The sequence below is a fragment of the Leptidea sinapis genome, chromosome 20, assembly GCF_905404315.1.
Source record: "Leptidea sinapis chromosome 20, ilLepSina1.1, whole genome shotgun sequence".
In the NCBI taxonomy this organism is placed as follows: Eukaryota; Metazoa; Arthropoda; class Insecta; order Lepidoptera; family Pieridae; genus Leptidea; species Leptidea sinapis.
Genome location: NC_066284.1, coordinates 12,500,870 through 12,528,114, shown reverse-complemented (window position 1 = coordinate 12,528,114; position 27,245 = coordinate 12,500,870). Strand labels below are relative to the sequence as shown.

Here is a 27,245-nt window from a genome sequence, read left to right as displayed (position 1 = left end):
ATGTAATATCGTACAATAAACATTAATAATTAAAAAGCCTGAGGGTGTTCGCTTTAATCCCAGTCCGTGGTGTCATTAAGAAAATCGTTTATGCTATAATAACCTTTCCCACACAAACGTTTTTTAACAATTCTTTTAAATTTCGTAACACATTTGTTTTGTACATTTTCTGGGATCATATTGTAGAAGCATATACATCGCCCAACAAAAGACTTACTAACTCGACCCAACCGAGTAGTAGGCATAACAACTTTATGTTTGTTCCTCGTGTTAACATTATGAATGTCACAGTTTCTAGAAAATTCCTCAATGTGAGCTCAGCAACTGCTCAAGCAACAGTCAAAATCTTTATTTCTTTAAATTTTTCTCTTAATGATTCTTTATGACCTAGGTTATAAATCGCGCGAATAGCCCTCTTCTGCAGCACAAAGATAGTATTAATATCGGCCGCACTGCCCCATAACAATATACCATAGGACATAATACTATGAAAATAACTAAAGTATACTTAAGATTAGTAAATCTCGCCGTATCTATGTCAGTTAACCGTCTGATTTTCTTAACCGCATATGCTGCACAACTAAGCCTATTCGCCAATCCTTCAATATGGGGGCCCCACTGCAATTTTGAATCAAGAGTAATGCCAAGAAATATAGCAGATTCCACTGGTTTTACCACCTCTCCATTTAATAAAATATTCGCATCTACATTTTTGACATTTGGCGCGGTGAATTTTATATATTTGGTTTTATGATTATTTAACAATAAGTTATTGGCGCTAAACCAGTACACGATGTCAGATAGAGCATTGTTTACTTCGTCATATGAAACTTAGCTTCGTTTCACTTTGAATATAAGTGAAGTGTCATCCGCAAACAATACCACCTTGTGTTTTGTTTCTACAAGGTTAGGTAGATCATTTATATAAATTAGGAAGAGGAAGGGTCCAAGAATAGACCCTTGTGGTACCCCCATACCGAGAGAAGTCCCAGGAGATCTCCTGCCATTCACCTCGACCCTCTGAATCCTATTATTTAAATATGAGATCAGAAGATCGAGTGCAGATCCTCTTATACCAGTGGCATAGCTTCCTGACCAGCATTGAATGTTGAACACAATCAAAAGCCTTAGATAAATCACAGAAGATACCAAGTGCATTCTGTGATTCCTCCCAGGCCTCAAAAATATTCCTGATGAGTTCAACACCTGCATCCGTAGTCGAGCGTCCCCTAGTAAAGCCAAATTGTTTTATATGAAGTAACTTATAAGTGTTAAAGTGAGTAAGCATTTGGCTTAAAATAATTTTTTCAAAAATTTTACTAAGGGTCGGCAACACCGAAACAGGGCGATAGTTATTCGGGTCAGAAGTGAGTCCCGATTAAAATATTGGTGTATTTTTACTATACTTCAGAAGGTCAGGAAACACGCCATGTTCAATACAGCTATTAAAAACTTCATTAGCTAGAGTTAAATCATTAGTGAGTTAGAATATCTAAATATAAGCCGAGATAAATATAGCTTCATTAGCTAGCTCAGCTTCTTGCTGTCGTCTCCTCAAAAATTATCGCGACCAGTACTTCGTGGTTTTCTTGAATTTCATTCTGTATGATGTAAAAGTATACTGCACTCATGAAGCAAAGTTCCGCAGTACCTTCACTTTCTATTGTCTTTGCCAGTAGTCAATTGTGTTGTCAAATTCATTAACTTCTGCACTGACATCTCTTAAACAAGCTGAGCAACAAGTCTACAACAAGTATAAAACAAGAGATCATATACATGCAGACAACTAATAGGTGACAAACAATAATTACATCAGACAAGTTTCATACAAATATTGTCTAGGACAAGTTTTATGTTTTTGTATTTTGAAAACATTGCATACAACTTGTATTTGTAATCTGCATGAAACTTGTCAAATACGTGTATAATAGGTACCTTGGTGTAAACGAGGGGTAAGAATGACAAATTCCAAATTCAAAGTGATGTTATTGTTTTTTTTATTGTAGCAGTATGTTTGGCCAGACCACATGAGTGAATAAACGGTACAGAGACAAGAGCGGACAAAATTGTTAACTATTTTGGGTAGGTTTGTCACAAAAAGGTAAGAGATATTAAACAAAACAAATTTTATTAGCTTTTTATTGGGTTTGGTACAACCCTAGATACAAGATTTCATACAAAAGTTACAGTCAAAGGTGTCCGCATTAAAATTATAAACATCTACAAATCCTATAAATTATATCTTATTTATTATTTATTTTATTAAGTATTTGAAAGATATATATTTTTATTTTATTTACAGACAGACCGAGTAGAAAGTAAGAAATAAGAACAATGTATTGATGATAACCTTTCACCAAAAATGCTTTTTTTACCTGTGTGACTATATCAATATTAAAATCTTTTACGTTTTAAATAAATAGATAAACTTGGCCCTCGCATGACACAACGTATCTTTTTTTTTATTTTATTAAAAACATCATCTGACAAGTAATACATAACATATTATATTAGTTTGTTTAGTGCAATGGCCAAGTCAATTTCTTTAAAACATAAAATAAATTAATATATATATGGTCATAATAAGATGGTGCTAGGTTAGGTAATTACGTAATAACTAAAGACAGAAGTCCTTCTGAAGGGTCCCCTTCAGTTGGCACTGAATAAATTGACCGACTTCCCGATTTTCTACTTTTTCAATGCTAACAACGGATTTTCTTAAAGCTCACTCCTTGTCTTATGAGCTTTTCTTACTTTTGTACGTAGTCTTCCTCTTTTTCTTTCCTACTATGAGCCTACTGATGGCTACTACTTCTTCATCATTAGCTACAATTTTTTTTTTATGGAATAGTAGGACAAACGAGCGTACTGCTGTTAAGTGATCACCGCCACCCACATTCTCTTGCAACACCAGAGGAATCACAAGAGCGTTGCCGGCCTTTAAGGAAGGTGTACGCGCTTTTATTGAAGGTACCCACGTCGTATCGTCCCGGAAACACCGCACAAGGAAGCTCATTCCACAACTTTGTAGCACGTGGAAGAAAGCTCCTTGAAAACCGCACTGTGGAGGACCGCCACACATCCAGATGGTGGGGATGATAACCTAACTTGTGGCATGTCGTACGAAGGTGGAATTCGGCGGCAGGAATCAGGTTAAACAGTTCTTCGGAACACTCCCCGTGATAAATGCGGTAGAAGACATACAATGAAGCGACGTCTCTACGCAACGCCAAGTGATCCAGCCGTTCACAGAGCACTGGGTCCCCGACAATTCGAGCTGCTCTGTGTTGCACGCGGTCAAATGGATCGAGCTAATATTGGGGTGCGCCAGACCAGAGACGACAGCAATACTCCATGTGCAGAATTGAAGTATTGCCGTGCTCTATTAATGACGCCCAGCTTCTTCGAAGCCAATTTGGCTTTGCCCTCCAGATGGCCACGGAATTGGCAATCACTCGAGATTTCGAAACCCAGTATTCCGATACTAGGCGAGGCTTTAAGGGAAGTGTTGTCGAAGAGCGGTGATACGACAAGTGGGGTTTTTTTAGTGGTAAACGCGCAAACTTGAGTCTTCTGGGGGTTAAATTGGACAAGGTTAAATTTACCCCACTCCGCGACCTTCTCGAGAGAGGACTCGATAGAAGACACAAGTTTCTCCCGCCACTGGTCGACGGCCCGAGAGAGACCTGCATGGCCCGTGTATACGGCATCACCAGTGCTGTCGTCTGCATAGCAATGTATGTTGGCGGTGTCCAACATATCATTGATATGCAGAAGAAACAGCGTGGGAGATAGCACACAGCCTTGGTGCACTCCAGCGTTCACGGGCTTGGGATTCGAGCAAAAACCGTCGACGACTTGTATGCTGCGCCCAGTGAGGAAGCTGGAGGTCCACTTGCATAAGCTCTAGGGAAGCCCAAATGATGGAAGTGTTGAGAGGAGCGCCTTGTGCCATACACGATCAAAGGCCTTCGCTATATCCAGGCTAACTGCCAGGCCTTCCCCCTTGCTTTGAATAGCCGCCGCCTATCTATGTGTTAGGTATACCAGAAGATCAACTGCCGACCGACCATGGCGAAAGCCGTATTGTCGGTCGTTGATCAACTGGTGACCCTCTAGGTATACCAAAAGCTGGCGGCTAATTATGCTCTCCATGATTTTGGAGAGCAGGGAGGTAATAGCAATAGGCCTGTAGTTTGCCGGATCCGAACTGTCTCCTTTTTTTTTGGATCGGATGGACAAGGGCTGACTTCCATGAGTCAGGGACTACGCCTTTGGAATAAGAGTGCCGGAATAAACGCGTTAGCACCGGCGTCAACTCAGGAGCACACGTTCTAAGCACGATTGGAGAAATGCCATCCGGCCCGCTAGACTTCCTGACGTCCAACGAAAACAGAGCTCGCCTTACAGTTTTTTGTCTGAACTGTACTTCAGGCATTAAGCTCTGACACCGCGGGATGGTCGGCGGTGTTTTTCCGTTTCCCTGTCTCTATGTGCTTCTCTGGGAGGCTTTGATGTTAATTTTTTTGTTAATCTTGACGGTAAATGCTTCTTCATCTATTGTATTCACAAATTGAGAAATTCTGTGCTTTAATACTTCCAAAGTCGACATTAATTATATGATAGCCACCCAGAACTCTCCAAAGCACCACGTAAGTTTGGAACACAAAGGCCGACTTTATAAATTACTTTGTAATTTAATAATAATACTAGTTTAAGGTATTAAAAGATTATTTATGCAGTTGGCATCTAGAAAACTGGAACGAAATTGCAAAATATTTTTTTCTTGATTTATGCTTTAAGCACTAATTGTATTCTAAATTTGAAGCTTTGAAGCTGTCTTTTAGAAGTCGAGATTAGTCATTTAGTGAGTGATAAAATTAAGAAACTTTGACTACTTATAATTCCTAAGTTACCGGTTCAAACTGAATGTAATTAAAATTTTCAGTGTTTATACGATGCCTGCTTGATTAATGAAAATTCAGGCTTTTTTATTCACTACATTCACTTCGAAGTTATTTGGCCGAGCAAAAATAAGCTGGGCCCCCAGTTTGACCTGGTTGTATGAAGCTTTGTCTCTGTACCCTTTTTATTTACTCATGAGGCCAGACTAAGTATTTGAAATTTAGCCTTTCAATCATTTGTTTCCATGATCTTTTTTCCAATACCATAAATTCGTTGACATAAATTATAGAATTTCCATTCCTGGAGTTTTTCAGGTGTTTCTTTTACCATTATTCTGTACTGAGATCGGATCTCAGACATCTTCTTAGAACAATCTAATGGACTTTTCTTCAGTATATCTGATACTTCCATCCACAAAAAACTACGCACATGTTTAGGATTTTTGAACTTATCCAAATGTGCCAAATACCAAGTTAACAGTCTCTCAGTATCCAAATCAGTCCAAATATACGATTTATCATCTTGACTAGAATTTTCAATAGCTATAATACTATTTTTAAGATCATTTTCTTTTTCTGTTATTTCATCTAACAACTCCTTAAAAGGTGTATTAATACATTTATATGATTGTTTTAAATAGTTAATTTTCCTAAAAACTTTCTTGATTGGTTCTGAAGTAAGCCGAGCTAATTCATTCCATAAAATTTTCTTGTCATATTTTGTATTGACAAACTCTTCAATATTCTCTAAATAATACCTTAAAGCTGTTTCAACTTTTTCATCATTTAATTCTACATCTGTGAACACTTTGTTTTCTTGGTATTTCTTTTTAAAATTTGGTTCTTGCAGCAAAATCTTTTTAAAAATATCTACATATGGTTTTACATTTTTTGCTTCGTGAGAAAGATTTTTGTGTCTTTTCTTCAACAACAAATACATTTTCCGACAAGAGTCAGGACTCTTTCCCCTCATATTGTTTGATATTCTTGCCCACATCTCTTTAGTATCATTTTTCTCATTTCCACAAGCCATAATATAATTAAGGTATTGTGAGAGTAGTTGTTTTTTTAATTCCTTATTCCAAATATCAGAGTTTGTTTTAAGACCATGTTCATCTATTTGCTGAGTGTCGTTTTTGTGTTGATATATGATACGCGCTTTACTTATATCTTCCCCTTCTGGGATCACAATTATACATTGGTACTCATCATCTGAAAATTACAAACAAAATAAATAAAAAAAAAAAACTGAGATCTGCTTTGAATCTATCTATATCAAAATTATGAAAATCGATAGCTAGCAAAAGATAACATCATGTTTAAAGTTTTTACACTTAAAACCAAAAAGACTAGAGCAGAAAAAAATAGAGCAGTAGTTTTCTACATTTTGTAGTTGATACAAACTTTATTATGTAACCACTGATTCCTAAAAATTGGTAAAAAACTAAAAATATGTGACGTAAATCAGATATTTGACATGGGTACTTAAATTAATAACCTTGAAATTATCAAATTCAAATATTCAGATCCAAACTTGTAAAACGAAACACGAAAGACTTCAGACTAATCAATACTAAAATCACTTTATATAATACTCTAGTTAAAAGTATTTTAGAATATGCTTGCATAGTCTGGAGCCCAAGCTATAGCATTCACTCGCAAAGACTGGAAACCATACAAAGGAGATTTACTAAATATTTAACATACAGTGCTCAGGGTATATCCTACAGAAGCTCTTATAGTGACAGAAGTAAATTTTTTAACTTGAACACCCTTTATGACCGACGTAATAATTTAGGTTTAGTTTTCTTATATAAATTAATAAATGGTATTATTTATTGTCCTAAATTATTAGAATCTGTTAAAATATACGTCCCTCACAACATGCCTCGTAAATCTAATTCGTGTATTTTTGCTATACCGTGCTATCGAACAAACTTAGGCTCATTTTCACCAGTACCACGACTGCTTAGGCAGTACAATGAGATAAATAAAGAAATAGTGAACATAGACATATTTTCCAATAGACTACAGGAATTTAAACGTAATCTTCGGAAACTGTACAATAAATAAAAAACACTCGGTATTTATAGAAATAAATAAATAAATATCTTTTTTCCTTTTATATGTAATAATTAATTAAACTTATGTAACTTAAAGTCTATAATCAACTTTAAATTGTTATTAAATTTTATTTTAAATTATATTGGTAATTAGTTAATAGTTAGTAATAATAAGTATGTAATAATTAATAATAGTCACAGCAGCAACTGTGAATGTTGTGTACATCTATTATTGGTACTCGCATCAGTAATGTAATTTCCTAGATAGTGTTATATGTAATTGTTATATGTTATATGTGTGTACCTACTGTTGATGTACCTTTTAGAATAAATAAATAAATAAATAAACTTGGATTTAAAAAATGCACTTCTGAAAGTCAAAATCCACCATTTAAAAGCGAGATTTGACTGAAATAAATACTTTTATATAATATTATGTTTGCCAATATCCACTATGCAACTATTTAAAATTATTTCAAACAGTCTGTGTGTAATTTCAAATTAATTCAATTGACAAATAAATTTAAATAATACTTGTATCAGATTTTGACTTGTAACTGACCTTTTAAGAAATATGTTGTAGTACCCATGTATGACTGAGGAAGTGTTATAGGTGTGCAACGTTGCAACAGATGAGAAAAAATGAGTTTAGCTAATACAACGAAAAATGAGTATGTAATGTGTAAAAATTAACAGTATATATATGGTGCATTCATATTTTTTGTAATTTTGATGTATAATTTGTTCGTTGATTACTTAAGTCTTTGAACGACTGAAAGATTAGGATTAAATATATTTTAATAAAATATAAATCGATTACCACGAAATTTTACAACCATTCGGTTCCCGCAGTGCCCGAATACAAACTTACCTTCTTTTTTTTAAGTGATGAGGAGGAAAGCGAGCGTACATCACCTGATGTTAACCCGCCGCCCACATTCTCTTGCAACACCAGAGATTTTTTTGAAAGTACCCATGTCATATCATAAAACACCGGACTAGGAAGCTCATTCCACAGCTTGAATGTACTTTTGTGGAAGAAAGTTCCTTGAAAAACGCTCTGTGGAAGAACGTGTGCCATTCAGATGGAGAGGAAGACATCTTGAGGCCCACAAATTCAGAAATTGTTGTATTATAAACAATTAATCTTAATTACACAAAATAGTATGCTGCATAATATATTATGTACATACATATTTATCCTTAAAGTGATTTTTAATAAACCTATTAGAAACCCAACACATAAACTATATAAAGACTTAGAACTTCTTTCTGTCCGAGGTATATTTATCTTGAGTGTTATGACAAGCATGCATAAGGAGGTCTTGAATTTGCCTAATTATAAAAACCTACTAGATAGCCGTTCATACAAGATTCCAACACCAATAATAAATACAACATTTGCAAGTAGATTTAGCCTATTCTTACATACATATATATAAAACAAGGTAAATTTAAAATGTTCTATTAAAAATTGCTTGGTCCATCAGGTCAAATTTAAAATACAGAGATGGTTACACACACTCACTTATGCCGACATGGAAGCTATTCTTAAAGTGATAGCTTAGCATTCATTTAATGTTAATACTTTGTAACATGATTAATCAGATACTCACACTCACTCACACCCACCCACACACAGACACACACACACATACACACACACCCAGAGACACACACACACATATACAGAGTGCACTTTTTGACCTTTCGGTTCATATTGTTAACCATAGAATATAAATTGGTTGCCTACAGGACAGGCTACGCCTAGTGTAGGGACCAAATATGATGTAATATTATGTGATAAAGTGTCTGTATATAATAAATAAATAAAATAAAAAAAATATAGGATTTCCTTTTTGCCTGAAAATAATAAAAGAAGACAGTATTGCGGACCACTTACCATCCATTATATCAAGAGAGTTACACTCTAAATCACCATCTATCATCATATTAGCCCGATTTTCCTTTTTTAAATAAATCTCATCCATCATACTAAAGTACTTCCAAGAAATCTTTGTTTCAGGATTATTAGCTTTCATAGTTTTCAACTTCTTATATGACTTTCTAAGTTCGAAAAACTTCCGACTACAACTTGATGGTGTTTGGCCAAGTTCTTCAGCAATACTATCCCATAAACTAATTTCATCTATATTATTATCAATACTATCACAGTTTTCACCATAAAAAATCAATAGCTTTTTTATTTCTCTGGCAGTCCAATCCTGACAGTAAGACAGGTCCTTGTTTTTATATTTGGCCTTTATCACTCTGTATCCGAAGACTTTCTTGCATTGTGCATAGTAGGGCCATGTAATTGGCATTTCTGGTTTACTCATTTCTCGCTGAACATATGCTATATATACTTGTTTGAGGTTCCGGAATCTGTGAGCACATTCAGTAGGGGTGACACCAATTTTATTCGCCAAACCTTCCCAAAGATTAAGTTTTTTGTAAAGCGGAGAGTTAAACTTATCTTTGTTTTTTAAATAATAGTCTAGTATTTTTGTAGCTTTCTCTTCACCGTGGCGTCGTTTCGTGCGCAAAGTGAAACCTCCTTCATCAAATGATACCTCATCATCAGTACCATCTGTTTTTGCATCACTCTCATCCTTCATTGTAATTTTCTTCACTGTAAATATATAGTTAAATAGTATTTTATTATGGTATAATAACAATAATTTAAGCTAAACAATAATTACTACTTCAGTAGGTTGCCAAATTTCTAGAACACTCCGACGTTGACGCGAATAGTTGCGCAGTAACAATAAAATATAGCCACAGACAGGCGTGTGCGAAATGTATCTGCAGAAACACGTGCACGTCGCATTTTCAAAGCGATTGTAACACTTAAATATAAGACGGTTTAAATCTAATTTAGTTTATAATAAAATTTATTTTTATTTTATTTAAATTTCTTGATCCCAGTTAAAATTCTTTTATTTGTTACTCACCCTTCTATTTGTTAGTTCGTATAACATAAGCTATTTATTAAATCCTATCAAACTGTGTTTCTGCTTTGAAAGTATATTTTTAAAGTATCTTTTATAAGAAAATCTTGAGATCTGGCTTTACAAACCGCAGTTACCAAAAGTTCCGCCAATTTGATGGAGGCAACCTTATAGAACAGCATGTACAGTACATTACTCTAATTTTTTTGAAGCGATTGGAATGAAACAAATGAAAAAAAAAAAAGAATGTTATGTGAAGTGTGCTGCAAAATACATGACTGAAAATCGCATTCAAATCGGATTAGCATTTTTCGAGATAGCATGCACACAGCAAACCAACAAAAGATTTTTTGTTCTTGGTATAGCATAAGTACCTACCATCAGCAACTAAAACTTTGTTTTTGCTTGCCACTATAATTATTAAAAAATATATTTATTTATATATTATAAATGATTCCAAAAATTGTATTTGTTATAATTAAACCTACCTCCAACTTTACCGGAAAACTCATCTTTTTTCTTTTTCAATCTGTCATATCCATTCAGTAGATTAACATCATTGCCATGATCAAATATTTTTTCAAAAGCATCAATATATCGCCAGTCAATATCCAAGTCTGGATTTTCTTTTTTATCAATTAATATATTTTTATATAATGCAGTTAAATTTTGCCATTGCTTTCTACAAACTGGAATGCCACAATTGATTTTTTTTGCAGCTAATGCCCAACACACATAATAACCGACAGAATCTTTAAACATAATTAGGTGTTCAGATATAAATTGTACTAGCACATCAAGTTTATCAATATGAAGTTCATCGTTTAATTCTTGCCATGGTTTTTCCAGTTCTATTTCAGTCTCTTTAGATATTATACAATCAAAAATAATCTCTATTGGCACCCTATTACCCAAAACATATGTATCTTGGAGTAACTTCCGGTAATGATCCTTTTTCAAATCCTCAAAAGTATCTTTACAAACATTTGGTTCTTTATTTAACAAACGTCCTACTTCGTGCCATAAAAAATCGTCTGGTATAGTTGGGTCTTGGAATTCATGAAAACAATCAAAGAAATATTTTATTAAGAATGTTTTTTCTGTATCATGCCATTGCTCATTTTCAATAACTTGAGTATCTTTGAGTGTATATTTATTTTCAAACTCAACATCATTTGCAAATATTTCATCAAAATACTTCATATATGGCCAAGTAATGCTATCTGGACCTTTTTGATCACGCTTCAAAAGCATGCATGCATAATATTGTTTATAATTTAAGAACCGTTTTTGCCAATACTCCACATCCTTTGCTCCCATTTCCATTGCAATTTTCTCCCAAATACCTTTATTATTTTTATAAACATTCCTCCACTGTATGTAAGTCTGTAACATTTTTTCTACATTAGCATTATCTGAGCTCTGCAATGGACCTGCATTTATTGTATGTGTTTCTTCAATTTTGAAGCTTTGAATTTCCCCAATTTCATTAGCTATATTATTTGTGGCCCTTTGAGCAGAGGTATCATTAAAGTATATGTCTACTTGATTTTCATTATTAAATGCTTGATGACACAAATTGTAGAATGGCCATTGTAAAATATTTCCTTTCTGCCTTTCTCCACATGATTCAAAGTACTGTTCCCTCAATTTCCTGAGTTTATATTCACAAGATAGAGGTTGTCTACCTAAAAGCATTGTCTTACATGCAACTGCCCATAAATGTTTCTTTTTAGTGGTACCGCTCTGAAATGTTTCCTTATTGTCAAGATAGAATACAATAAGTCGTCTGATTTCTTCGTCAAGCCATTGTTCGGCAGCATACTGGTCACTGGCTTGAGCTAAGTCAAGTTCATCAGCAGATTCACTTTCTCCACTATCTTCAATGACATACTTAGCCTCCGATAGCATTTGTATATCCTCTTGTTGGTTCTCATCCAGCACACTAATTCCTGTGTCATCTTGATTATCTGTAAAATTTGTACAAAAATATTTTGTTTATGAATATCCAATTAAACCATGGTAGATAGAATGTAATGTTCGAATTCAAAATTCCTTTATTACTGCTAATAATAACATATATACATAATAAATAATAAGTTTTTAAAAACAAAAAATCTAACATCTTGTGTCATTTTTATTATCAGGTTTGGCTTCTAGATTAGGACTGTCCTAGAGTTTGCCAACTATGCCTACTATCCCTAACATCAAATCTTCCTGTTATTTCTGCTATTTCATCGTCCCATTTTTACTTTTGTCTACCTTTTGTTCTATCATGTGGGTACTGAATGTGGTTTATTTAGACCCTTTGTGTTTCTGATTTCTCATTATACCTATATACAACCCAATTCTATTTCGATTTTTCATCATTTAATTGCGTATCTATGAGATTTATGTTTACTAAGCCTTGTTCCATACTCTTTAGCCAAACTCATAGTTAGTTAGGTATAGTTTTGGTCTTTTATTACTTCTTTGATCTTGTTATGTTCAATCATACCTGCCTTCCAGAGGGTTTGGCAAAGATTAGGATTACAATCTACCTCTCACATACCTACACAATAATTTAATAATCTACATAATTTACTACCACTTAACAATGAGTTTAATACAGACCTCTGGTAAAATCTTTAATTGATATTCTAATATTAACTAAAAAGTTGCAGCAATTCTGTAACCTACTTGATAAGCTATTCATTTCTATAAATGTGTGCCACCTAAGTTTATTTTAGATCAAAATCTACTTATTATCTTTTGATATTTAAATCACAATAGTCTTATTTTTAACAATTTTTAAATACCCAGGGGTTTTGGACACATATTATTTTTGTGTTTTTATACACTCGTTCTATAGGCGAAAACAAAAAAAGACAAACCTTACCTTCCACGTAAAATAGAAGAATATCACCATTAGGTTGTATTTCTGACTTCATAACAATAGGATCTATATTATCCATATTTACTAAAAAACCGTAACAAATTATTAGTTATTACTGAATTTAAATCTATAAGTTTTGGCGGTGTTATTAGCAGATCAGATACTTGTTTACACCATTTTTCTATGTTTATAACGCATCGATGCGTTTTCACAAATCACATCGCGCACCGCGCTCAGCAAAAGTAAAATAATCCTATCGGAATCGGAAATATTGTCAATTATTGTGACACTGACATAGTATGATAGTATAAGAAAAGTCAAACTGACAAAATAAGACAAATTTGACGGTAAAATTTGAGTGGTTCCATTCAGCAGTAAATGAATCTTAGCACCTTAAGTTGGTAATGAAAGTATATCGGATGAGAATAAATTCCTAGGCATTTAGTTAGACCACAAATTAACTGCGGTGCTGTTCTCGTAATTTCAAAATCGTTGAAATAAAGTTTAGACTCTGCCCTAGTTTTGCTCTAGATTGGTATTCTCTTCTCCTATCATTTCCCTAGCTAGAACGTTAACTGAATCGGAACCGTGCATCAACTATATTTGAACGACAGGATCGCTCGTAGTTACTTAACTACTACTACTTACTAAAATATTTCTACTACTATTAAAAGGGTTATCTATGCTCTAATAAATTATGTTTTATGCTTTTAAAGGTCTCAACCGTCAACTCAACCAAACGTCAAAATGTTGGAAAATAAGCATCTCCTAACAATTGACGTTTTTTTATGATAATATGAGACTAGACGAGCAGGACGTTCAGCTGATGGTAATTGATACGCCTTCCCCATTACAATGCAATGCCGCTCAGAATACTTGAAAAACCCAAAAGCTCTGAGCGATATTACAATTGCGCTCGTCACCTTGAGACTTATGAAGTGAAGTCTCATTTGCCCAGTAATATCACTAGCTACGGCGCGCTTCAGACCGAAACACAATAATCCTTACACATTATTGCTTCACGGCAGAAATGGACGTCTTTGTGGTACCATAATCTAGTCGGCATTCTGTGCAAAGGAGCCTCCCACCGGTAGGAACGGTACTGGACGTTGATGTTGTTGGACAGGATCTTGTTACGAGAACACACGACATGTAATTTCCCTTAGTCGCTTCGATCCTATTCTTGTTTTGTTACGAGAGGCCTACTGGCAATTGAACCACTCGGGATACATCTCCTAAAAAGTATGAAAAGAACATAAACGTACTTCGTTCTTTATCTGGTATGTAGTGGGGTGCTCAACTATCCACTTAGAGGCTTTTCTAAACTATTGCTATATCGCAGCCATACGGTGCCTTTTGGCCTCTTGCAATAAATCAGGTCTGGATAAACTGGAGAAAATACAAGCAAACTGCTTACGCATAATCTGAGCAGCCCTATTAATACTATGCAAGTTGAGCGTGTCGACCCTCCTCTATCACTTCTTCGTCAGATCTTTGCAAATAAATTACTTTGTAAATAAGTCAATTTACGAGAACATCATTAATCGGTAAATGAGAAAAACTTGTCACTCTACAAGGTACTTATCCTTTACTTTACAAAAATAGTCGGCCTACTTCATAGTTGCCTACTAGGTACTGTCGCTCCTTCATAACCCACTATTTCTAATTTCTGAATTATTGTTATTCTTAATAACTTTCACCGCATTAACTTTAATACCCTTCATGATTTTACATTTTGGCAATGTTAAGAATTTCTTATCTATGTAATACAAATTAATGGGTCAGTTCCGAATGTGATGAAGTTACGTTCCGATTAAGGGAAATTGTATGATACGTATTCTGGTAACAAAATCGACGTTAATTGTTGGGAGATGCCGCCTACAAAAATTTGACGTTTGTTTGAGTTGACAACAAACGTTGTAATATAATATAATAGTAGTAGACTATATTATATTTTTAGATGTAGTAGAACTTTATTGGTAGTATATTTTTTTTATGGAATAGGAGGACAAACGAGCGTACGGGTCACCTGTTGTTAAGTGAATACCGCGCCCACAATCTCTTGCAACACCAGAGGAATCACAGGAGCGTTGCCGGCCTTTGAGGAAGGTGTACGCGCTTTTTTTGAAGGTACCCATGTCGTAACGTCCCGAAAACACCACACAAGGAAGTTCATTCCACAGCTTTGTAGTACGTGGAAGAAACCTCCTTGTAAACCGCACTGTGGAGGACCGCCACACATCCAGATGGTGGGGATGATATCCTAACTTGTGGCCTGTCGTGCGAAGGTGGAATTCGGCGGCAGGAATCAGGAAGCGGTAGAAGACACACAATGAAGCGACGTCTCTACGCAACGCCAAGTGATCCAGCCGTTCACAGAGCACTGGGTCAATTCGAGCTGCTCTGCGTTGCACGCGGTCAAATGGATCGAGCTGATACTGGGGTGCGCCAGACGAGAGATGACAGCAATACTCCATGTGTGGCTGGACCTGCGCTTTGTACTGCGCTAGAGTGTGGGCCGGCTTGAAGTATTGCCGTGCTCTATTAATGACGCCCAGTTTCTTGGAAGCCAATTGCCCTCCAGATGGCCACGAAATTGGCAATCGCTCTAGATTTCGAGATCCAGTATTCCGATACTAGGCGAGGCTTTTAGGGAGGTGTTGTCGAAGAGCGGTGATATGACAAATGGGGTTTTTTTAGTGGTAAACGCGCAAACTTGAGTCTTTTGGGGGTTAAATTGGACAAGGTTCAATTTACCCCATTCCGCGACCTTCTCAAGAGAAGGCTCGATAGATGACACAAGTTTCTCCCGGCACTGGTCGACGATTTCCCGAGAGAGACCTGCATGGCCCGTGTATACGGCATCACCAGTGCTGTCGTCTGCGTAGCAATGAATGTTGGTGGGGTCCAACATATCATTGATATGCAGAAGAAACAGCGTAGAAGATAGCACACAGCCTTGGGGCACTCCAACATTCACGGGCTTCGGGTTCGAGCAATGTCCGTCGACAACGACCTGTATGCTGCGCCCGGTGAGGAAGCTGGAGGTCCACTTGCACAAGCTCTCGGGAAGCCCAAATGATGGAAGTTTTGAGAGGAGCGCCTTGTGCCATACACGATCAAAGGCCTTCGCTATATCCAGGCTAACTGCCAGGCCTTCCCCATTGCTTTCAATAGCCGCAGCCCATCTATGTGTTAGGTATACCAGAAGATCACCTGCCGACCGACCATGGCGAAAGCCGTATTGTCGATCGTTGATTAACTGGTGACCCTCTAGATATACCAAGAGCTGACGACTAATTATGCTCTCCATGATTTTGGAGAGCAGGGAGGTAATAGCAATAGGCCTGTAGTTTGCCGGACCCGAACTGTCTCCTTTTTTTGGATCGGATGGACAAGGGCTGACTTCCATGAGTCAGGGACTAGGCCTTTGGAACACGGGGATTGGAATTCAGGGGCACACGTTCTAAGCACGATTGGAGAAATGCCATTCGGCTCGCTCGACTTCCTGACGTCCAACGAAAACAGAGCTCGCCTAAAAGTTTTCTGTCTGAACTGTACTTCAGACATGGAGCTCTGACACCGCAGGATGATCGGCGGTGTTTTTACGTTGTCGTCAAGAGTCGAGTTGGAGGTGAAAAGAGCGCACAGAAGATCGGCTTTCTCTTTTGCCGTATGGGCCAGGGTGACATTCCTCATGTGCAACGGCGGCATGGACGGCTGGCTGAAGTTACCCAGAGCAGCTTTCGACAACGACCAGAACTTGCGTGTTCCGGTCGGGTAACGTGTTTTGAATTTGCACGGGCGATTTGCCGCTTAAAAAATCTGGAGGCACGGTTGTATTTCCTCTTAAGAACTGTGCAGTTCGGATCCTTTGTGCCCAGCGCCGCAACCCAAGTTCGATACGCCTGTTTTTTGCAGTCAGATGCTGCTTTAACTGACGCATCGAACCAAGGCTGTGATCTGCCACCGATGGGTACTGCAGAGCTTGGTATAAAAATATCCATGCCCTGTAGCATCACATCGGCTACTGCAACGGCGCAGGCACTAGGATCATCCGAAGGGAAACAAACCATGCCCCAAGGGTAGGATGCAAAAAAGGAACGCATCCTATCCCAATCTGCTGACTTGTAGAGCCAAACGCAGTGGGTCGCTGGTGGTCTGCGACGTGGGCGTCGGATAGGCACTATACTCCTGACCAGGCAATGGTCGGACGTTCTTAGAGGGGCGTCGACAAAGACCTGGTAACCATCGGGATGTGTAGTCAGCAGAAGATCTAATAAGGACGGCATGTGGCTATCCACATCCGGGAGCCGCGTTGGCGACTCAACCAATTGGGACATACCTTACGCCAATGCAAAATTATGCACAGATCGCCCTGCGTAGTCTGTGGTACGTGATCCAAGCCATTCGGCATTGTGCCCGTTGAAATCACCCAAGTCTACGATTTCAGCGGAGGGAATCTGTGCAAGCACGTCGTCAATTGCCCCTTGAACTTAGCCCATGAGATGATCGGTTTCTGCGTTACCACTATGGGAGCTATAGACACACGCATAGATGCGGACGCGGTCCTCTAAATCTACGCGGAGCCTGAGAGTGGACAGGTCCCTACCCTCAAAATTGCCTAGACGGCGACAGCAGATATCCTCCCTAACGTACACACATACCCCGGCATGAGGCAAAAAATTGTGCTCAATTTTGTACGTTAAATATGACGTATCGCTGGGTCCAGATATCTGTCTTTAATGCGATAAGTAAAAATAAAAATGTTATGCTGTGCATTAGTCCGACGCAATCTTGAATACGCTTCCCAAATACAATATTTGTTTTTCACGACTGAAGAACATACAGGAATCATTCATAATATTCAAATTCGATTTCCTGTGTAAATCATTTTATTGGTGTACTTTGCAGTCGCCTGCATGTGAATATGAGATTCAATTTGCCATTGCAACGATTGACCATGCGCTTGTGTTGCAAAATATCCATACAAAGAAAACATTATTTTTAAGTAGGTACAGGTACTAGCACCTACGTAATTTTCGTATTTTGGAAATAAATGTGAAACTTTATAGTATAGGTACTTAAATGCGAAATTATAATTTTATGCAAAAAATCCCTTTTTATTGTTAAACTTAGAAATTGTACCAATGTGCAACAATAAATAAAATGTTTGTGCATGCAACCGCATGTAGGTACTGCTATATGTCTCTAACGATATTGCATCTACGACAAGAGTGCCTTCTTTCACCTCTTATTGTAAAGTGTGAGGAAGCAGCAAAGGTGGGACTTAAGAAATGAGGTGCGGGGCAACGAGCTCAGGCCCCTTGCTCATTGGCACAGAGGTAGTGGAACGCGACCACAAATTTTCCTATCTCGGGAGCTGCGTGTCAGAGACTGGAGGGACTGATGAGGATATCACTATCCACACTAGCCAAAGCACGAGCAACCTTTGCACGGCTTCGATCCGTATGGTAATCACGGAAACTGACACGGAGAGCTAAGCTCAAGATTTTCCGGTCAAACGTGACGACAGTATTGCTGTATCTGTGTGAGACGTAGACGGTCACCAAGTCCATCTCTCATCAACTTCAGGTTTACGTTAACGATGCCTTCGTAATATCCTCGGTATTCACTGGCCTGACAAAATTTCCAACGATCATCTTTGACAACGCTGTTATGAACTCCCAATCCACCTCCAGATTAAAAGCCGCAAATGGAGATGGATAGGCGACACACTCCAATCGGATTCCTACCATATACCGAGGCAAACCCTACACTGGAATCCTCAAGGAAAACGCAAACGTGGCTGTTCAAAGCAAACCTGGCGGCGGACTGTCATTGAGGAAGCAAAGGACATTGGAAAGATGGAGTGTAATCAAGAGAGATGCTCTGGACCGATCGCGATCACTGTGAATACCCTCTGCCCCAAGCTACTAGGGGTTACAGGAACTTAAATGAATAAATGAAAAATTAATTTCTTATGAAGTATAATTTATATTTATTGATTATATAAATAAAAAACTTTTCCAATAGGTACATATTTTTTTTTATTATGCAGTTGATTTATCACAAATTACAAACCTATTACTTGCTTATTACTGATCAGTCAACAAAAATAAATTATCTGAATTTGGAAATTAACTAATTAACATAAGGTATATTGCAATTTATTAAATAATTATTAATATTTCATGCAAATAACATTATGTAAACATTAAAAACAATAATAATAATGTCATCTTTACGTTGGCAAAATATAAATTAGAAAATTCTGTGTTATTGTTTATTCTTAAAAAATACATAATAACTTATAGCCGGCAAATAGAAATAGAGTCATACATAACAATCACATGTTTGATAATGCGAAAAACATAAAGTTTTCTAAAAATTATATTTAATCCAAATAACTTACAGATTCGCCATTAAGGGAGGGAAATCCAAATAATTATTGAAACTTTAAGTAACTAGGTATTGTTATTATTATTGTTAAACTTGTTCTAATAAGTAGTATAATTTAAACAAATTCTTAATAAAATGTTTTAAAGATAGACCCGAAATAATATTTATAAGCTAACTTATAGCCTAAACATATGGCCTTATTTGGTCCGACGTAACGGGTAAATATTATTGGTGATAATTTAAATTATATAGGGTTATAAGACTTCGATAAGTATTTTATTATGAATAAGGCGGCTAGGCAACTTTGTCTATTTTTACCTACCTTTGTCTATTTTTTTTTTTGTTTATTTTTTAATGATATTATAGTATTGTATTTACCATTGCATAGCAGTAAATCAGTATCTCTCTGATACTGATAATGAACATTTTATATGATTATACATACCACTTCAACAAGCAATTAATAACGAACTCATAAAGCTCCGATATGACCTCTGTAGTAGTAAATTAAAACATGTCGATATGGTAACTGTTAAATAAGAAGCTTCATAAAATAGATTGCTACTTCTGAATATGTTGGTTATGTTTTATAAAAGTCCCCTAGGTTGGTACTCTAAATATGAAAAATATTAATTCTAGAATTTCATTTACAATTCATATTAAACTCTAATGAAATATGACCAGCTCTACAAACTACGCGATAAATTGGTACTTAAAATGAAATACCTACGTAAGAATATAAATACCTATATTGTTGGGTTAGTTGGGAGTTAATTAACCACAAATAAATTATTAATTATTTTTTAAATAAGTGTTCCGAACCAAATAGTCGTTCAATATTGACAAGCTTGTGCTCTGATTTTTATGACAGCAACGTCAAAACTTAAAAAGTTAAAATCAGGTAAAATTGTAGAATAAAAATGTACTATATAGTAGGGGATCTTTTTTTTATGTAAATAAGGGACGAGGTAGGCAGGAACGTTCAGTTGATGGTAATTGATACGACCTGCCCATTACAATACAGTTCCGCTCAGGATTCTTGAAAAAATTCATACTAATTCTGAGCAGCACTACAATTGCGCTCGTCTCCTTGAGACATAAGATGTTGTCTCATTTGCCCAGTTATTTCACTAGCAACGGCGATTTCAGACCGAAATATAGTAATGCTTACACATTACTGGTTCACGGCAAAAATAGGCGCAGTTGTGGTACCCACAATCTAGCGGGCATCCTGTGCAAAGGAGCCTCCCACTGCTTTGAAATCTGAATAAGAATTGACTTTCACCCACGTATTATATAAATTATATAATTTAAGTATTTTATATCAAACTTTTCGTTTCGACGTTACATAACCTTTGCAGAGCACGTTTTTTGGGGGACTGCAGTTGACAGGAGCATTTGTCATTGTGAAGCTTAGCGCTATTTGTTGCCTCGGAGGTGGAATTTGCTGTAGACAGATGGTTTTATGTAAAAATTTACTAATAGTTATTTGGTAGGTATGTTGTGTGTAGTTTTGGGTTTTAATTTTAGTCCGTCTTCTGTATTGTGTTTTGGATATTTTTTTATTTCAATGGCTCACGTACCATTGTTGGAAGAAATCTATTATCTTTTCTTAAAATTTTAATGTGGAACACTTGGAATAACTAAATAAACTTATATGATAACAAAGATAAAGATATATTACGAACACGGTAAGAAAGGGTACCTACTGCGATAACGGCCGTTCCCAATATTCAGTCTATCTAGTCTTACTTGAGATAAAAATCGTAACTATCGTTGACTTTTCTCTCCCAATAAACTTTACGACGGTAGCTCACCTTATCCGTACACGTTGTCTGTCAATGGGACGACGCACGTATAGCTTATCAGCGATAGAAGTTTGTATGGCAATTGCAATTCACGCGTCCAAATATAAGGCGATAAGAATGGCTTATTGTATTGGGACAGCCTTAGATTATTGACAGCTAATTACTGACAGTAGAAGGTAGTAATAATTTTCTCTATCTGTAGATAGAATATTGGGAACGGTTGTTTTTTTTTTTTAAATTATAGCTTTTGGAGTATTTATTGAGACAACCCACTCGTAATGTATATATTTAGCACATTAAATGATATATATAAAACAATTTTCAACCATTTATCAGATATTTGAAGGTTGCTTTCTATTTGGATAAAAGGAAAAATGTTAAAACTTTTACAGTAATTATCACTTTTAAATCACTTACAAAACTTAGAAAGAAAAATGTCATATATTACAAGAGTACTATCTTACTATTTATTAAGTATAATTCAGCTGGAACTTACTTAAGAAAGTATATTTTATAATACTTAACGACATACATTCAAAATAACTTATAGCTGCATGGCTTAACTTCGTGACTGATACCTTTAGATAGCTATTGCGCAGAACTGTTATAAATAACTTTACGTACGCGTCAATTAACGCTTTTAAATATATTATGTATTTATAAAATAATTTTAATTAGTGATAATATTACTATCAAAATGTTCTCGTAAGTTTTTTAATAAATACAGTATAAGTCTACCAGACTTAATTTAAACAACGAACGTTGCAAAATTAGAGAAAAAATAAACAGCTTTTATTTTGAAGGTTAAGATACTTAAGACACTTCAAAAGTAAACATTAATACGATAATATAAGTTAAACACTGAAATATATTATAAAACTCATTGCATCTGATTTTTGCCAGTTTGGCGTAAATAAATAAAATAAAGTACTTATTGTAATCTGCTTCATGTAGATTGTAGATAGTACTAAATACTTATTGCGTATGTACGCACTACGCAGCCACAATAATTCACGTACAAATATAGTAATAATATTACAAGTAAAAAAATTCTAAATATTTAATAAATTATGCAAAATCTTTATTATTAATCTGTACTTTTTATGTGCCCTCTCTGAAATCGGGCATACTCTCCTTTGGCTAGAAGTTGGCAGCCATAGTATTGGTTCATTTAAGTGTACTGCGAGGCCCGTCGATTCAGACCAAAAAGTAGCTGTCACTTTGTTCGTAGCTAATAATTGGTTAGCCATCCAGAGTAAAAATATATCTCGTGCCAGAATTTGGTGAGTCAACATCTCCCGAAGAAGCCTCGTGTAGAGGCGAAACACGTGTGGAATTGATTAAATACAAAACTATACTCTCAATAAAAATCACAACATCTAGATAATTATGGATTTCCGAAAAATAACGCCTGATTCAATAAGTTTTTTTAAGCAGAGTATATAATATTATCTATTATACAGAACGGTAGGTAATCAAAGTAGGGAATGAACTAATCTATAGGTACATAATATTATAATAAAATCATAACATCATACTGTGTTTTCTAATAATAACGGAACCAAACAGTAGTAGAAAAACAGACAAAACTGTCCGTATGTATATCGGGGCAAAACGCAAAAACTACTCAACAGATTTTATTCACATTTTGCATAAATTTAACATAATATATTGCGCTCACGACTCAAAACCCATGCCGTGACCAAACTTAAATATATAATATTTAATAGTAAATGGCTTTTCTAATCTAATGGATACTTAAATGTATTTATAGAGTAATCATGAACATAGATAATATTGTCTCAATGTTACTTTTAAGATGTGGATGATTTATTGATTGAAATGGATCCATTTTATTATAATAATATGATTTATAACATTTGAAGAACTTAATCGTAGTAAATATCTAAATGCACGTAACATTACTCCAAAAATATTATAAAATATATACTTTAGGCACAACACGACACATAATCATTAATATATTCAGCTAAAGCATAAGCCATACAAACTACTATCTTTTTTACAAATAATTAATAGTATGATATTTCTCACTACATATCTTATAAATATCATTTAATTTTAACTTATAACGAAACGTCAAATTATGCTCAGATTGTGTTTCCATTTTTAAATTAAATTCTCTATGTACTCTTATATCTTTGGCGAGATGCATAGCAATAGTTAGCTTAACGTCTTCGTACATCTGTCACTGTCATAAGCATCTTTGTACTCAACGAAGAGTACTACTTCCAAATAAAGCGAATGACGTTAGATGTCAATGTATCACATTCGTACAAAGCTCTTTTAAATTATTACCACACTTCACACTTGTGTTTAGGATTCATTTTGGAACCCAAGGGACAGTTGAACTCCACAGAAAATTCTGGAAGATTAGAAATTGGACCGATGACGCGATATTTTGCAATTGTGTGATCATCTTTCTCTATTTGCATTTTTGTAGACTCCTTTGTCATGGCTGAACACCACACCTAGAAGTTGAAAAATTATTTATAAAATAGATGGGTTTTTAATTTATGATAGGGCATGAAATTTTCGTAACTGACATCATCATATATTATAAAAAAATATTTAAGTTATTATAAGGTACTGAAAGTATTTAACATCTTTTCTAAACAGCCAACGGACGCGGACACTTTAAACGCCTACCGTATTGGCGCGCTTTGTGTTCATGTACAATGACGTCATAGTTCATAATAAAAAAAATAAGATGACAGCATTGGTTGATAATTGAATAAAGACTTTTTATTGATTACCTTTACTTCAAATATTAAAAATTTCACAGTTTTTTTCACTAAGTATTTAAAAATTAGTTTCTTACTAAGAATTACCAAAATATTGATGTAGGAATTTTAAAACTTACTTGCATAAATTTTCATAATTAGATTACGAATATATTAATCGTACTAGGTATGGATTTATTATATTTTACAAAAGTACCGTGACCTAATTTGAAAATGATTACCAACAAAGATTTGGATACCCTCAAAATTATTTTTTATTCCAATATTACTTTGGTAAAGAAAGCAAACTTGTATTTTTTTTTTGCAAGACACAAACCTGAGCGAAAGAAATAAAGAAGAGTTGCCGGTGGGAGTACTTAAGACCTGGCAGAGTGAGGTTATGATCCACTGTCTTGCTGTAGTCCAAATAGGCGTGATAAGCCGCCTTTAAGCCACCATTGTCTGCGATATTCTCACCTGTTTTAAAATATATTGAAAAGTTAAAAAAATATCTAAGGTAAGAAAAACTACAAAGGCAGTTTTACTATATCATAATTAATGCTAAACGTGTCATTATTGATAGGAAAGACATTTTGTCTAAGAGCTATTTGAGTTCATTCTCGGCGCTTAATTATAACATGGCAGTATAAAATCAAATTTTTTTTATTATATCGGCTCGGTACGCGAAGTGCAAACACGTATTGCCGTCGACAGAGTGACTGCGGATAAGATAAGGAAAAGATTCTACGATAGAGCGAGAAAATGCAATTTAAATCATAAATATAAATAGATCATAGATAAAAAAATCTAATCTGCTCTTATATTGCTATATGTGCTTGATTCTGACGCTAGCTCGCTTGAGTCCGCGCGGCGGGCTGCCCGAAAATCCTTAAAAAAGCTACTAAAAGTACTCAGCATGTCTAAAGTTTTTACGAAAACCCTATCTGTAGTATTATCTAGAAGAATTTAATGAGCGTTGCAACTTGATATCTTCCAAAGCTGTACACACGCTTACAGTAAGTATGTAGAAAACACACAGTTTTTACATTAGATTTTTTGGTAAAAGTTACATTTTTATTCATATATGGACAGATGGTTAATCTCTAAATTAAAATTCACAACTACACATCCCAAAAGAGAAGAGGACAGACACTGTCAGTAAATTTTGCCAAAAACCATGTGTCTACAGCAAATACCACCTCCGAGGCAATAAATGGCGCTAAAACTAACTAACTTCATACGACAACTATGACAAATACTAACTAGGTAACACTGAAAATGTTTAGAAAATGAAAAACGGCTTAATATAGAAAGTTGCCAATACTTCTATTGTTTTTCGAAGTAATCTCCGTTCCTCTCTACACATCGTCGCATTCGATGGAACCACTGAGAAAAGCCCATTCTTCCTTAGGGGTCTCTTCTATGGCATTTTCGTACGCTTTCATCGCATCTTCAGAGCTCGTAAAGCGAATACCTCGAATTTTATCTTTAGTTCTTGGGAATAAATAAAAGTCGCAGGGCGCCAGGACTGTATGGCGGATACTTGTTATCTCGACACCTGCCATAGTCAAATATTCAACAGTCTGTTTTGCGGAGTGCGCTGAAGCATTGTCGTCGTGAAGGAGGATCCTGCTTTGAGGGCGCTGCTGTCGAATTGTTTCCAAGACAACAGGCAAATAGCGATTGACATACCAGTCTGCAGTAGCTGTCCTTCCATCTTCATCAGCACAACTGTCACGAAATGACCTATCCGACCAAAGAATGAGGCAATCATCTTTTTTCCTTGACTTCTTCCTTTCTTTACCTTAGTTGGCCGATCCTCGAAAGGAAACACTCACTGAGCTGATTGTCTTTTGGTTTCGGGTTCGTAACAATATATCCAGCTTTCATCACCTGTGACGATGTCAAATACAGCATTTGAGTCACCGCTTTTGAACTTATCTAACATTTGGCGACACCAGTCCATGCGAAGGTGTTTCTGGTCGTGGGTTAAAGTATGGGGAATCATTCTGGTACAAAGCTTCCTGACGCCTGAATGTTCTTGTAATATTTTTTGAACTTGACTCATGCCAATGCCCGCTTGCCCGTATCTGCTGATAGGTTACTCTCTTATCTTCTCTATCATGCGTCGCACAGCACTGATGTTATCTTCAGTAGTCGCTATTAAAGGACGTCCCTCACGCGGATCATCATTGAGATTGCTACTTCATTAAGAAATGCCAATCGCAGTCTATCATAGCTTTGTTTTTGAGTAAGCCCACAACGAAAGTCATAATAAATGATTGACCGAAAATTTTCTCGCGTTAGGTTCATTTTCACGTGTAACAAGAGTTGAGATTTGCCGCCAATTTACAAAAACAAATGACAAATGAATGCAATATACTTACTATATTAGGTTACCAAAGAGTTCTAAAATTGAAATACAAAAAATGTTTTCATTGGCAATGTTTCTAACTGGCCAGTTCTAAACATTTTCAGTGTTACCCACGTATCATTGACTCATTCCATCTGCAGTCCCCCTGAAAACGAGATCTGGAAAGGTCTCGAAACGTCGGGTATATTAAAATAAAAATAAAAATGTAATTTTACGCAAAAATGTAGTGTACAAACACAGTAACAATTACACGCGTTTTAATTCTTTAAAGGTGATTTATTTAAATATGTAACACTCGCGCTAATCAAAGAAAATATTAAGTTTGTAGAACTTACTAGTAATGGGACTTTACATTATGGAACAAGCAAATGCTGAGTCCATAAAAACCAAAACACGGCGAAATTAAGCAATGAAAGAAAGAGAACGAGTGTGTACGTAAGTTCTCCGAAGGCGAGTAACAGAGGAAAAGCCTTTCGCAGGCTCACCGTTCTTTGTATATGGACAAAGTCTTACCCAGAGTCTGTCTTCCATTTAAATGTTGTCCATCAACTGAATACTGAGAGTATTGTTTCTGTATGCACTGCGCGCGGCTCTTAAACTTGGCTATAGTTGCGTTATTCCACCATTGGTTAAGGTTCCCAAACCTGCAAAAACACAAATAGGAACATAATATTTTTTTATGACAATAAGTGAAGAGACGAGCAGGACGTTCAGCTGATGGTAATTGATACTCCCATTACAATGCCGTGCCGCTTGCAGGTTTCTTGAAAAACCCAAAAATTCGGCATAATTATTGCGTTCGTCAACTTGAGACATGATGTTAAATCTCATTGGCCCAGTAATTTCACTAGCTACAGCACCCTTCAGGCCGAAACCCAATAATGCTTACACATTACTGCTGCACGGCAGAAAAAGGCGCCGTTGTTGTACCCATAATCTAGCCGGCATCCTGTGCGAAGGAGTTTCCCACTGATTATTACTGATGATGTATTATTATTGTTATTACTGATTATGATACGAATTCATATTAATTTTATAAATAAATCTTGATGACGAAGCGAATAGAGTACAAAATGAAAACGAATTAAATAATACGATATTAAATGCTAAAAAAGAGGATACTG

General features: G+C 35.8%; 2 protein-coding genes across 3 annotated transcripts in view; both read right to left on the bottom strand.

Moving 5' to 3' along the window:
• The window catches only part of LOC126970352 (uncharacterized), a 38,858-nt gene extending 25,838 nt beyond the window's left edge, over positions 1-13,020 (bottom strand). The window contains exons 1-4 of the mRNA XM_050816207.1: positions 12,797-13,020; positions 10,407-11,888; positions 8,871-9,599; positions 6,058-6,116 (exon numbers count right to left, since the gene is read on the bottom strand). Coding sequence (XP_050672164.1) covers positions 6,058-6,116; positions 8,871-9,599; positions 10,407-11,888; positions 12,797-12,872 — 2,346 coding nt within the window. The 5' untranslated portion in view covers positions 12,873-13,020. The remainder of the gene's footprint in view (positions 1-6,057; positions 6,117-8,870; positions 9,600-10,406; positions 11,889-12,796) is intronic.
• A 5,750-nt stretch (positions 13,021-18,770) lies between these two features.
• The window catches only part of LOC126970081 (endothelin-converting enzyme homolog), a 75,830-nt gene continuing 67,355 nt past the window's right edge, over positions 18,771-27,245 (bottom strand). For both annotated transcript variants that reach the window (XM_050815793.1, XM_050815792.1), the window contains 3 exons: positions 26,635-26,765; positions 24,085-24,224; positions 18,771-23,495 (listed from right to left, as the gene is read on the bottom strand). In XM_050815793.1, the coding sequence (XP_050671750.1) occupies positions 23,319-23,495; positions 24,085-24,224; positions 26,635-26,765 (448 nt within the window). In that variant the 3' untranslated portion in view covers positions 18,771-23,318. The remainder of the gene's footprint in view (positions 23,496-24,084; positions 24,225-26,634; positions 26,766-27,245) is intronic.